This window comes from Diaphorina citri, unplaced genomic scaffold (genome assembly GCF_000475195.1).
Source record: "Diaphorina citri unplaced genomic scaffold, Diaci psyllid genome assembly version 1.1 scaffold408, whole genome shotgun sequence".
Lineage (NCBI taxonomy): Eukaryota > Metazoa > Arthropoda > Insecta > Hemiptera > Psyllidae > Diaphorina > Diaphorina citri.
The window spans coordinates 8,437-22,889 of NW_007377843.1; the positions used below are offsets into that span (position 1 = coordinate 8,437).

The 14,453-nt window shown below is 39.8% G+C and overlaps 1 protein-coding gene across 1 annotated transcript in view; it reads right to left on the reverse strand.

Annotated features, from left to right (window-relative positions):
- Window positions 1-4,573: 4,573 nt before the first annotated feature.
- LOC113467125 overlaps window positions 4,574-14,453 on the reverse strand; it is an 81,412-nt gene continuing 71,532 nt past the window's right edge. The window contains exons 24-33 of the mRNA XM_026823119.1: window positions 13,545-13,731; window positions 12,752-13,038; window positions 11,866-12,014; window positions 11,310-11,371; window positions 9,683-9,770; window positions 7,045-7,263; window positions 6,513-6,582; window positions 6,038-6,186; window positions 5,044-5,230; window positions 4,574-4,705 (exon numbers count right to left, since the gene is read on the reverse strand). Of these exons, the coding sequence (XP_026678920.1) occupies window positions 4,574-4,705; window positions 5,044-5,230; window positions 6,038-6,186; window positions 6,513-6,582; window positions 7,045-7,263; window positions 9,683-9,770; window positions 11,310-11,371; window positions 11,866-12,014; window positions 12,752-13,038; window positions 13,545-13,731 (1,530 nt within the window). The remainder of the gene's footprint in view (window positions 4,706-5,043; window positions 5,231-6,037; window positions 6,187-6,512; window positions 6,583-7,044; window positions 7,264-9,682; window positions 9,771-11,309; window positions 11,372-11,865; window positions 12,015-12,751; window positions 13,039-13,544; window positions 13,732-14,453) is intronic.

A 14,453-nucleotide genomic window follows, 5' to 3' on the forward strand; every position in this document is an offset into this window, starting at 1 on the left:
GTTAATTGGAATCCTTTCCTTGTAAAATACTTGAACTTTGGCTACGCACTGCCCATCAATGTCACAGTGGAACTTTTTCTTTACTTTCAGTCTTTAGCAACAAGGAAAAAGACGGTTCTCAGATGTTTAAGCAGGAGAGCAAGCAGCGAAGGAGGAGAATGAAGAAGAAGAAGAAGGACCACAATGCTTGATTACTAGAATCGTGCGACATTAAAACGAGCTTATAACTTTTAATATATCTGTTGGGTGACTTAATGGTGACTTGTAACCTATTGTAGGCTCCTACACAGTCTGATGTTTCATACAGTCCTGACCTCAGACTGGAAATGGCTGTCTTCAGATACCCTATCAGGAGTTTGTAGTTCTGTTTTTTTTTTTTTTTTTTTTTTTTTTTCTTGTGCGATTTTTTTATTTAGCTTTTCGCGTCGTTTTCTTTAGTAAAGTATCTTGAGTAATAGGTACCTACTGTGAGACACCGGTTGACAATCTGTACACACCATTTATTCCTTGAAAAGAAAAAGAAAAAAAAAACAGAAAGAAAAAGGTGAAGAAGAAGGGAGAAAAAAAAAGAAGAAGAAGGGGGAGAAGAAGAAGAAAAACAACAACAACAACAACAACAAAAAGAAGTTCATCGCCATACTTACACTTCAAAGATTTCCTGATGGTAGCGAAACGCCAAATCTGGTTCCAACTGAATCGGATGTGACTGTTTGGACTGAATAGTCACTTCTGAGCATCCTGATGTGATTTCTACTCATCAAAACACCAAAGTCTAGTTCATGGAACACAAAATTGAGAACTTACTCTGGTTTAGAAAAATGAGTTGTAAAAAAAGGACTAGGTACTCTTCTCAGTGGGTCACTCAGTTGATGAGTCAGATTCTACTTTCCTCTGCCTCTAGAGAATTAGTCCATAAGAGCCGAACTTTCTTTTTCGTTGGATCTTGCTGAAATTTAACCGCTTCAAAATCCGGACCGGTACTGAGTAAATATGTCAAATAATATTGAAAATAGTAGGAAATATTGTTTTTTAACTAATAGACAAATCTCCGATACACTCTGACGTGGAGCGACTGAGATATTAGCCGTTAGTGAAAAAGAGAGAATGGTTTGGTCAAGTGTTAATTTCTCCTTTTCCTTTTTCTCCAACTTCTTCTTCTTCTTCTCTTCATTTCTATTTCCTCCTTCTTTTCATCCTCCTTTATCTCCTTTTTCATTATTCTTTTCCTTCTTCTCCAACTTCCTCCCCATTCTTCTTCTTTCTCCTCCTCCCTGTTTCCGTAATTCTATTCTATCTCGCTTCCTTTTTATTATTCATTCATTTTATCATTCATTATTTCACAGCTTACCCTTTTATTTTCCTGCTCTTAAAACGAAAGTAGGAAACCCTCCTATTAAATCTAGGTAGGTAACTACGGGTCTTCTTCTTTTTCTTCGCCTTTTCCCGTATACAGACGGTTTCGGTGTGTTTCGTCAGCCTCTCAATCAGCCCTAACTAGGGTGATTTAGTTTTGGCTACAAATTTTATAAGTGGATGTCCTTCGCACTCAACCTTTGCTCTTTCTTTAGTGAGGGAAATTCAGGCTGGTATGCAAAATAATAAAAGGTAGGTAAATTTAATGTGCTCTACTTAATCTTATTCGCATTTTACGAGGAGTTTTGTAAGAAGTTGCTGAATTGAGCATTGACATTCCAATTAAAAAAAAAAAAAAAAAAATGTTGAAGACTTAAAAATAAGTAATTGATTAGGGAGAAATTTTCCGATTAGATAACAAATTTAATTTTTTACTTTCTATTTTAATTGGAATCTTTTCCTTGTAAAATACTTGAACTTTGCCTAGCGCACTGCCATCAATGTCAAGTGAACTTTTTCTTTATTTCAGTCTTAGAACAAATGAAAAAGACGGTTCTCAGATTTAAGAGGAGAGGAAGAGGAAGGAGGAGAAGAAGAAGAAGAAGAAGGAGAAGAAGAAAATGCTTGATACTAGAATCGTGACATTAAACAGAGTTAATTTTAATAATATTGTTGGGTGACGTTAAATGGTGATTGTACTATTGTAGGTACCTACACAGTCTGATGTCAGACAGTCTGACGTCAGACTGGAAATGGCTGTCTTCAGATACCTATCAGAGTTTTGTAGTTCTGTAAGTTGTAAGTAATGTTTTTTTTTTTTTTTTTTATTTAGCTTTTCGCGTCGTTTTCTTTAGTAAAGTATCTTGAGTAATAGGTACCTACTGTGAGACACCGGTTGACAATCTGTACACACCATTTGTTCCTTGAAAAGAAAAAGAAAAAAAAAAAACAGAAAGAAAATGGTAGAAGAAGGAGAAAGAAGAAGAAGGGAAGAAGAAAAACAACAAGCTATAACAACAACAACAACAACAACATCTCTAACAATACAACAACAACAACGAAAAAGAAGTCCATCGCCATACTTACACCTTCAATATTTCCTGATGGTCAAGCGAAAACACACCAATACAGATTCCAACTGAATTGATGTGACCCTGTTTTGGACTGAATAGTCACTTCTGAGCATGCCTGATGTGATTTTCTACTCATCAACAAAACAGAAAGTCTAGTTGAAGGAACACCAAAATTGAGAACTTAGCTCTGGGTTTAGAAATTTGGAATGTATACTAATTAATGTGCAGAGGTATCGGCCGACCGGCCGCAGAGGCCGACCGGCCGGAGATCGACATCGATGGATGTCGATCGCCGGCCGGTCGATCAGACTGGATTCCTCATTTTGTGATGTAAGTAGGTGTCTACCCAAAAGCGTTTATTTACCTTCAAGATAAAAAATTCACTAAAATTAATGTCCACCCACGTGGAAAAAAAAACTTCTGCATTTGACCTTTGATTTTTTCGAAATTCTCAAAGTTCAAACAAACAAAATTCGCCCAATTCCCTTCCCCAGTTTGTTTACCATTTCGCAAAGGAAATAAATAAATACCTACTGCTGGGAAATGGAGATATTATATCCTGTTTTTTCTTCTTCTAAAACGATTTTTTATTATATAAAAAAATTTTAATGACCAGAAAACAACAAATTTAGAACCCTAATTAGGTAGATTTTTTATTGATAACTTTTTCGTAATTCATTTAAAAAATAAAAGGTAAATAGGTACCTGTGGGAAATCGAGAGATCTTACTCTTTATAAAACGAAACAGAAAAATTGACTAAAGAAACCAAAAACTAATAAAGTTGTGTTGGTAGGTACCTACCTAATTAATCTTTCTTATTGACACATTTCGTAAATCAACCATAAAATCAAACACCAAAAAGGACCCAATACCTGTTTTCAAAAAATGAATAAAAAATTAACTCTCTTCAACACTTCTTCGAAAAATTCGCGAAAAGAAACCAAAAACTAATAAAGTTGTGTTGGTAGGTACCTACCTAATTAATCTTTCCTATTGACACATTTCGTAAATCAACCATACAATCAAACACCAAAAAGGACCCAATACCTGTTTTCAAAAAATGAATAAAAAATTAACTCTCTTCAACACTTCTTCGAAAAATTCGCGATCTTTTCGGAGAGATGTTCACAGCATCTCGATCTGCTCTCGACTGAAATCTCTCTTTGGTTTCCATGGTAACAAGTCCAAAGTTACCCCGTGGTCCCTCAGGTAAACTTTCAACTTTCCCCCCCTTTCCCCTCCCCTTTTTTCCCCTTTTTTGTGAATTTTTTCCCTCTTTGCAGGACGAGTCTATGTGAGAGATCATGGAATTCCTCTTATGAGAGGGTTTTCCCCCAAATGGCCCCCCATGGAGGCTTTTTGCGAGTGCATTTAGGTTATTAGGTCACCCAGTTACGAAGAGCCTATTCATGCGTTTGCAGGCCTGATGCGCGTCAAAGCGTGCGTTTATCTGGTGTGTGCATGCATATGGCCTGTGATTGTGCGTGTAAATCAAGAAAATGTGCCGCTATTTCAGCCACACAAACAGTAGCCTTAAAAGGCAATGAATTAAAGTTTGACTTTAAATAATGAAAATTGAAAACTTTTAATGAACTTTGGACTTTTCATTAAACGTCCTAGTTAGGTTGTAGTGTACGGTAGCACACCTTGTAAGTGCTAGGTCGTGGGTTCAATTTCCGCCCGCGCTGAACTTTATCCAGACAAGGTTCGGTCTCGGAACGGCTGGCTTTCTCCTGTCGTGTCATTTTTTCCCTCTTTGCAGGACGAGTCTATGTGAGAGATCATGGAATTCCTCTAATGAGAGGGTTTTCTCCCAAATGGCCCCCCCATGGAGGCTTTTTGCGAGTGCATTTAGGTTATTAGGTCACCCAGTTACGGAGAGCCTATTCATGCGTTTGCAGGCCTGATGCGCGTCAAAGCGTGCGTTTATGTGGTGTGTGATTGTGCGTGTCAATCACGAACATGTGCCGCTATTTTAGCCACACAAACAGTAGGCTTAAAAGGCAATGAATTATTAAAGTTTGACTTGAAAACTTTTAATTGAGAACTTTGGACTTTTCATTAGGCGTCCTAGTTAGGTTGTAGTGTACGGTAGCACACCTTGTAAGCGCTAGGTCGTGGGTTCAATTTCCGCCCGCGCTGAACTTTATCCAGACAAGGTTCGGTCTCGGAACGGCTGGCTTTCTCCTGTCATGTCATTGCGAGATTCGTTCTTTGCCAACGTGGTAAGCCAGCCTTTGGGCGCGTTAGATCCCATGACCCAGCCTTCAGAGAACACCTGCAAATAATAATAGAATTTTTATAGGAAGGGTAACCAGAGCGTACGCCGTGACGTCAAAGTTCACGAGGTACCGGTATTTTTTAAATCGATTTATCTCGGTATCTAGAAGTCGTAGAAGGAAATTCCGTAGGTCCTCATTTTTCCTGCTCTATGACTTTGAAACATCACCCAAGTAAGCGCAACTGATCTATTATGCCCAAGTCCATTCACTCGTATTCATGAACAAGAGTGATCGTTCTAAGACCAGTCTCAAGTCAAAATTGACCAATCAAATGCCTTGAGACTATGCTTAGCACGAACTTGAGAGCCAGCATTTTGTTCATAAATATGGGTGTAAGAGTCTTTAATAACCTTGTAAAACCTTGTATTAACCTTGTAATAACCTTACCTGAAGGACAATGTTCTATGCCGTCACACCAGAGGCTGGCATTGATACAGGCATCGAGTTCGGGACATCTATGTATACAGTCTGTGATTGACATGGAGGGGCCGTTGATATCTTGAGCAGTTGGAAGCAGAGGACTGTAAGGAGAGAGAGTGGCGATATTTAGAGTACTGCTAATGTCCGAAGTTCACCGCAGTGTTGCCAGATGTACGGTAATTACCGTATTTGTACGGTATTCGAGCTTTGGTACGATAATGTGTACGGTAATGAATTTTATACGATAATGTACGGTAATTTGCTGTAAAAGTACGGTACTATGCAAAAATGTACGACTTTATAAAAGTGGCATACGCTAAAGTACGGCATTTTCAGCAAAATTGAACCGTAATCTCAGCTGACCAGTCTGGCAACACTGCCAGGAGAAGTAAAAATGTACGATATTTCTAGCAGTTTTCAAATTTTCTAGCAGTGTACGGTAATTTGGGAGGATCAATCTGGCAACACTGGTTCACCGTCCCAACCACAACCAAAACACCATTGATGTTGGTCGATACCTTTTAGGATTTATATTTTTAGACCCACGGAGGGACCATTTAGACCTGTATTTTGTATAAATCCAAAAACTTAGCCAGCCTCAGTAATGATAGTGTGTTTGACTTCGCAACTGGAGTTTGGTGGTTCGAGTTCAAGTCATGCCATTATTCGAGGTACTTAAAGTTGGAAACGAACGACATTTGAGACCAGAATTTAAGAATGCTTGAATCCCAAAACTCAATTCTTTAAATCTCAATTCCAATAAATCCCAAAACTTAATTAGGTACTTTAAATCTCAATTCCATTAAATACCAAAACTTAATTTCTTTAAATATTAATTCCTTTAAACCCCAAATCTTAAGTATTTTAAATCCCAAAAAAACTTAATTCTTTTAAATCCAATAACTTACCGTCTGGTGAGTTCCAGCCAGGAGACGGTATACACGCCATGTTCCCGAGGGATGAAATCGATGACGATGTTGCGAGATTCGTTCTTGGCCAAAGTGGTAAGCCAGCCTTTGGGCGCGTTAGATCCCATGACCCAGCCTTCAGAGAACACCTGCAAATAATAATAGAATTTTTATAGGAAGGGTAACCAGAGCGTATGCCGTGACGTCAAAGTTCACGAGGTACCGGTATTTTTTAAATCGATTTATCTCGGTATCTAGAAGTCGTAGAAGAAAATTCCGTAGGTCCTCATTTTTCCTGCTCTATGACTTTGAAACATCACCCAAGTAAGCGCAACTGATCTATTATGCCCAAGTCCATTCCATGATGTTAAACCTTGAAAAAAAATCTACAGGATGTTTTTCTGGATGGAAAAACCCCGCAACATTTCCACCCTTTACCTCAACATTTCCACCGTTTACCTCAACGTTTCCATACCTCAACAATATGGTGCCGCTGGCTGTACACTGGACTCGGGCACACCACTGTCATGTCTTCCTTTTTTTCACTTTCGGGACGATAAGGCCTTCGGTGTCACAATTTCACCCATCAAACCTCAAAGCAAGAAATAAGAAAAGAACAAACACGTGGATTTTTTTTTATAAAATAGAATTTATTAAACATTTCAATAGAATATTTTTTTGTTTAGATATATTTCTACAAGAGATTTAAAGAATTTGTTTTGTTTAAGGTACCTATTGTATGGTTTTTAGTCACTAGCTGGTAGGTAAAACCGTAGCCGGCTGTCACTTTTGAGCAAAATCCTTAACTCTTACGTGTCCAGAATTGACCCTACCATCCGGGATAAATGCCTGCTCTGTCACGAAAGCCCGCACGACAATAACCCTACCACACTTACACACACGGACCTCTGGATGAGGCCGGTACAGGTGACTGAATTCCTGAACCTACCCCTGGGACAAGAGTTTGGAGAGGAGTCCTGATCCGCTGTTACTGTACAACAACTTACTTTTGAGCAAAGGAGCAGAGGCAGTGTTTGGGCACTTTGGCGGCATCCGGAGAACTCAGTTCGGCTATTAGAAGGTAGGCCGTACTGTTGCCGATACATTGAAGGCGGCCAGTGTCCGGATTCAGATGGGTCGTGCAGCTGGTGCGGTTGTTGGTCTGCAAACTGGTGATGGTGACGCGGACCCGTTCCCCACGCTGCGCTTCGAATCGGTAGTTACACCTGGAAGCAAAGACCAGAAGTTTAGTGAACTGAGGAACTTGGACAAAAGGTCTCTAAAGGACCAAGCAGCAGACCCTCAGGACCCAAAATCTAAAGGTGTGTCCGAACATAGTCGACCGGCCATCAATCGATGAGGTTTTTTTTAAAAAAAAGAGGTTTGACAGAGGGAACTGTAACTGCTATGGTATTATCGTCCCGAAATCGAAGAGAGAAGGAAGACAGGATAGGAGAAAGCCAACCGTTCCGAGAACGAACATTATCCCAGCAGGATAAAATCCGCCCCGGGCGAGAATAGAACCCGCAGCCTAGCGCTTACAAGGCAGACGCACTACCAACTAAGCTAACTAGGCTGGCTTCGATGAGGTAAATCTGTGTTGCCGAGGCAGTGTGGACGGTTCAGTCAAAGTCGATCGACAGCCAGGTCGACTATTTGCGGAATTTCCTGTAAGTGAACATGTTATCAAAATCTGACTAAACGGTGCTTTGGGGAGTTGTAGAGGACCAAACAAGCAGATAAACTAAAGGAGAAAACAGTAAGATGCGATCCGGAATTTGGAAATAGTGTTTCAATATTGTACATTGACGTCATACTACAGTTACCAGTCAACACTCAAATACAAAAAAAAGTACATACGCAAATACTCGTACATGTGGACTGCGGTTCAGTACGAGCCAATTAAACATGACTAGAGACCAACGCCCTGGTGTATGGCTGATAAAAGAATAGAACCCGCAGCCTAGCGCTTACAAGGCAGACGCACTACCAACTAAGCTAACTAGGCTGGCTTCGATGAGGTAAATCTGTGTTGCCGAGGCAGTGTGGACGGTTCAGTCAACGTCGATCGACAGCCGGTTGAGTATTTGTGGAATTTTCTGTAAGTGAACATGTTATCAAAATCTGACTAAACGGTGCTTTGGGGAGTTGTAGAGGACCAAACAAGCAGATAAACTAAAGGAGAAACTTCGTTGCAGCTACAACGCTACAATAACACGGACATGCCCGATCCCATCCGGAGCTCACCGACCTCATCCGATCCTAAACGGTCGTCACGCGATCAATCTCGACGTATCGGATCGTCGCGCTGTCGTCCAACCCTCATTTTGTGATGTAAGTAGGTGTCTACCCAAAACCGTTTATTTACCTTCAAGATAAAAAATTCACTAGAAATAATGTCCACCCACGTGGAAAAAAAAACTTCTGCATTTGACCTTTGATTTTTTCGAAATTCTCAAAGTTCAAACAAACAAAATTCGCCCAATTCCCTTCCCCAGTTTGTTTACCATTTCGCAAAGGAAATAAATAAATACCTACTGCTGGGAAATGGAGATATTATATCCTGTTTTTTCTTCTTCTAAAACGATTTTTTTTTTTTTTTTTTTTAATAAAAATGTTTTTAATGACCAGAAAACAACAAATTTAGGACCCTAATTGAAATTTTCACTGATATATTTTTCATAAATTATTTAAAAATTCAAAGGTCTGTCTCCTGTATTAAATGAAACAGAAAATAATGTCTTTAATGACCAGAAACTAATAAATTTGGGTAGTTGCCTACCTAATCAAACTTTCTTAATGACAACTTTTATGATAAACCATAAAATCAAACACCAAAAAGGACTCAATACCTGTTTCCAAAAAAATAAATTAAAAATTAACTCTCTTCAACACTTTTTCGAAAAATTCGCGATCTTTTCGGAGAGATGTTCACAGCATCCCGATCTGCTCTCGACTGAAATCTCTCTTCGGTTTCCATGGTAACAAGTCCAAAGTTACCCCGTGGTCCCTCAGGTAAACTTTCAACTTTTCCCCCCTTTCCCCTCCCCTTTTTTCCCTTTTTTGTGATTTTTTCCCTCTTTGCAGGACGAGTCTATGTGAGAGATCATGGAATTTCTCTTATGAGAGGGTTTTCCCCCAAATGGCCCCCCATGGAGGCTTTTTGCGAGTGCATTTAGGTTATTAGGTCACCCAGTTACGGCGAGCCTATTCATGCGTTTACAGGCCTGATGCGCGTCAAACCCCATCAGGATAAAATCCGCCCCGGGCGGGAATCGAACCCACGGCCTAGCGCTTACAAGGCAGACGCACTACCCCCAGTTACGGCGAGCCTATTCATGCGTTTACAGGCCTGATGCGCGTCAAAGCGTGCGTTTATGTGGTGTGTGCATGCATATGGCGTGTGATTGTGCGTGTAAATCACGAACATGTGCCGCTATTTTAGCCACACAAACAGTAGGCTTACTCGTATAAGGCAATAAATTAAAGTTTGACTTTAAATGAAAATTGAAAACTTTTAATTGAGAACTTTGGACTTTTCATTAGGCGTCCTAGTTAGGTTGTAGTGTACGGTAGCACACCTTGTGAGCGCTAGAACTTTGTAAAACCTTGTATTAAGATTAACCTTGTAATTATTGTTTTAACCTTGTAGTAACCTTACCTGAAGGACAATGTTCTATGCCGTCACACCAGAGGCTGGCATTGATACAGGCATCGAGTTCGGGACATCTATGTATACAGAGCGCTAGGTCGTGGGTTCAATAATTTCCACTCGCGCTGAACTTTATCCAGACAAGGAACGGCTGGCTTTCTCCTGTCATGTCTTCCTTTTTTTTTAATTTTCGGGACGATAAGGCCTTCGGTGTCACAATTTCACCCATCAAACCTCAAAGAAATAAGAAAAGAACAAACACGTGTAATTTTTTATAAAATAGAATTTATTAAACATTTCAATAGAATATTTATTTAGATATATTTCTACAAGAGATTTAAAGAATTTGTTTTGTTTAAGGTACCTATTGTATGGTTTTTAGTCACTAGCTGGTAGGTAAAATAACTTTGAAAATTTTCTAATAAATTAATTTAAAGTAGAGGAAGGATCGCCCATTTGAAAGGTCGAAAAATTTGACTGCGATGGATTTTTTCTTCTTCTTCTTCTTCTTCTTCGATAAAAATTCACAAAAGGGAAGAAAATAAATATGAAAAGGAGATGATCTTTTTTAATTTTCTTTTTCTCTCATTCTTCTTCTTCTTCTTCTTCTCCTTCTTATTTTTCTTTTTTTCTTCTTCTTCTCCTTCTTCTTCTTCTTCTTCTCCTTCTTCTTATTTTTCTTTCTTTTTCTTCCTCTTGTTTTTGCCTTTTCCCGAGTTCAGGCGGGGTCAATCAGTCCTAGCTGTCCTAACTAGGGTGATTGTTTGGGGCTGACATTTGGTTTTCGCTACAAACGTACAAACCAATGGCTTCTTTTTATCCTATTGTTAATTAAAAATCAAAATTCTGCGACCTTTGAGTGATTCTTCCTCAGTAAATTTTGATTAAATTTGCTAATAAATGAGCTTAACAGACAGAAGGACTTATGGAAATTTGACCTGTGTGGGGTCAAACGGCCTGTGGAGGTTAGGAAATAACTTACACTGTTATCCGCTTCATGATTTTAAATGGGAAGTAGCGCTAGTGTCAGTCTTGTAGAGGTTAGAAAACAACTTGCACTATCGGCCGCATCATGATTTTAAATGGGAAATAGCGCTAGTGTCAGTCTTGTAGAGGTTAGAAAACAACTTGCACTATTATCCGCATCATGATTTTAAATGGGAGATAGCGCTAGTGTCAGTTTCCATCAGTTCCTCCCGTCTGTCTTGCTCCTAATAAAGATGTGCAGTGAGTGAGTTGTAAAAAAAGGACTACTCTTCTCAGTGGGTCACTCAGTTTGATGAGTCAGATTCTACTCATAGGCGGTTCTTGCCTAAATTTTTGGGGGGGCTTGATTTTGAAGGTAAACCTTCAAAATTTTGATTTAGCTTTATGTAAAAAATCTGGTGTGAACATCACACGACTTTCCTTATCCTATTGAATGATGCTTATTTGAGTATTATTTTAAAATTGTACCTTTGTTTATTATTATTACCTTCTTCATTGTATTGTATTATAATCAAAATAAAGAAAAAACTTTACATTACATTACATTATTTTACCCTAACTTTTACCATATCTCTAACCGTTTAGTCGGTATAGCTGAAAACCGCCAAAAAACGGTCGAAATCCGTCCAAAATGTATACAGTCTGTGATTGACATGGAGGGGCCGTTGATATCTTGAGCAGTTGGAAGCAGAGGACTGTAAGGAGAGATAGTGGCAATATTTAGAGTACTGCTAATGTCCGAAGTCCACCGTCCCGGCCGTCCCAACCACAACCAAAACACCATTGATGTTGGTCGATACCTTTTAGGATTTATATTATTAGACCCACGGAGGGACCATTTAGACCTGTATTTTGTATAAATTCAAAAACTTAGCCACCCTCAGTAATGATAGTGTGTTTGACTTCGCAACTAGAGTTTGGTGGTTCGAGTTCAAGTCATGCCATTATTCGAGGTACTTAAAGTTGGAAACGAACGACATTTGAGACCAGAATTTAAGAATGCTTGAATCCCAAAACTTAATTCTTTAAATCTCAATTCCATTAAATCCCAAAACTTAGGTAATTGCTTTAAATCTCAATTCCATTAAATCCCAAAACTTAATTTCTTGAAATATTAATTCCTTTAAACCCCAAAACTTAATTATTTGAAATACCAAAAAACTTAATTCTTTTAAATCCAATAACTTACCGTCTGGTGAGTTCTAGCCAGGAGACGCTATACACGCCATGTTCCCGAGGGATGAAATCGATCACGATATTGCGGGATTCGTTCTTGGCCAACGTGGTAAGCCAGCCTTTGGGCGCGTTAGATCCCATAACCCAGCCTTCAGAGAACACCTGCGAATAATAATAGAATCTTTATAGGAAGGGTAACCAGATTAGGTGAGGTTAACATTAACATCCTAGGCGGCCTCTATCGTCTATCACCTAACCCTTAGGGTGCCATAAAAAGCCCACTCCGAGGCTTAGGTGTAGGGGAAAACAGCCCTAAAGGATGGGTTAAGCTTCTAGGAATCTAAGATCTACGAACCCTTAAGGTGTGTCCAAACATGGTCGAACGGCGTTGATTGACGAGGTGGATCTATGTTAACAAGGCAATGTGGACGTGTCAGTCGACATCGATCGACAACCGGTCGACTATACGTGGACACAGCTTTAGAGCTGTATTATTATGTGGTCAAATTCTCAAATGCTCGTTGAATGCACCAGTTCTCAATGGATCACTGAAGATAGGTAACGTTCCGTAGTGTTTTTGGTAACCTGATAGGTGACCATTTGAACAATCGTGTTCTACTGGCTTTTCTCGGCCCCAATAGAGTGAGGTTAATGGAAAGAGACAGGTGGCTTGTCGCTGAATTGAGAATGAAATCCCAGGTACTACATAAAAGACCTCGAAGCAGTTACATCTTTGAGCCCCTACGTATTCTTTGGGACCTAAGGAATTATGCCCAAGTCCATTCCGTGATGTTACACCTTGAAAAAAATCTACAGGATGTTTTTCTGGATGGAGAAACCCCACAACATTTCCACCGATTACCTCAACATTTCCACCGTTTACCTCAACGTTTCCATACCTCAACAATATGGTGCCGCTGGCTGTACACTGGACTCGGGCACACCACCGTATGAAGCGACTCGCCCGAGTGAATCGACACGCGATTGGGCGTCGCGCATTGAAAGTCGCCCAGGGTGCTGTCGGTGCGGTTGGTGGTTTCGCGCCAGTTGGAGTTGGGCAGGAAGACTCCGGTCATTTTGACGTAGAGGAACGTTGTCGGGGAGCTGGGCTCGATGATCCACGGATGACCCTCGCAGTTGATCTGAGGAGGAGGTGGAAAGTTGATTAGAGAAAAGGTTCGAGCCCCTACGAATGACATAAAAAATAGAATACGTTTACGTAACCTTGGAGGCACGGAAGGTAACTGACTAGATAGGAAATTCACACACCATTAATATCCAAATTTCGACTTTGGGCCTTTTTTTTCCAGCAATGAAGTACCTACCAACCAGGAATTATTGAAGAACTGTAGCCTGTTCAAAAATAAAAAATAATAATAAAAAAAAAGTGAAATAACAAAAGTTAAAAGTGATAGTAATAATTTGCAACAGGAGCTACTTTTGATTACAAAATGGCTGCCCTAAAGTCCCTACGATAGAGATTTTCATTAGACCATACTTTCGTGAAACAGGCTACAGTAGAGGATCTTTACGGGATCAATTTTGAGAACTGTCTCCTAATAGAACTATTTCTATTTTCTACTAAATTTCTTATTTCAGTAGAACTAAAAAGTAGGTAAGATCGGGCATTAGTAATATAAAGGTATGTTAACACATAGTCGATCGATGTGAGATGTGTGGACACACCTTTACATTGATTGAAGCTGTTCCTAAACACGCGATTGGCCGTCGCGCATTGAAAGTCGCCCAGGCTGCTATCGCTGCGGTTGGTCGCTTCCCGCCAGTTGGAGTTGGGCAGGAAGACTCCGGTCATTTTGACGTAGAGGAACGTCGTCGGGGAGCTGGGCTCGATGATCCACGGATGACCCTCGCAGTTGATCTGAGGAGGAGTGGAAAGTTGATTAGAGAAAAGGTTCGGGCCCCTACGAATGACATAAAAAATAGAATACGTTTACGTATCCTTGGAGTCACGGAAGGTAACTGACTAGATAGGAAATTCACACACCATTAATATCCAAATTTCGACTTTGTGCCTTTTTTTCCAGCAATGAAGTACCTACCAACCAGGAATTATTGAAGAACTGTAGCCTGTTCAAAAATAAATAAATAAAAATAAAAAGTGAAATAACCAAAGTTTAAAGTGATAGTAATAATTTGCTTCAGGAGGTACTTTTGATTACAAGATGGCTGCCTTAAAGTCCCTACGATAGAGATTTTCATTAGACCAAACTTTCGTGAAACAGGCTACAGTAGAGGGACCTTTACGGGATCAATTTTGAGAACTGTCTCCTCTCTCCTAATAGAACTATTTCTATTTTCTACTAAATTTCTTATTTGAGTAGAACTCCGACAGTTCTCTGTTCATGGGAGGGGGGTTTCTTTGACATCACCCATTTGATTTACACAGGCCCTTCACTCTGGATTAACTGAAATCTCTCCGTGGTAAGATCAGGCATTAGTAATATAAAGGTATGTTAACACATAGTCGATCGATGTGAGATGTGTGGACACACCTTTACATTGATTGCTGCGGTTGGTCGCTTCGCGCCAGTTGGAGTTGGGCAGGAAGACTCCGGTCATTTTGACGTAGAGGAACGTTGT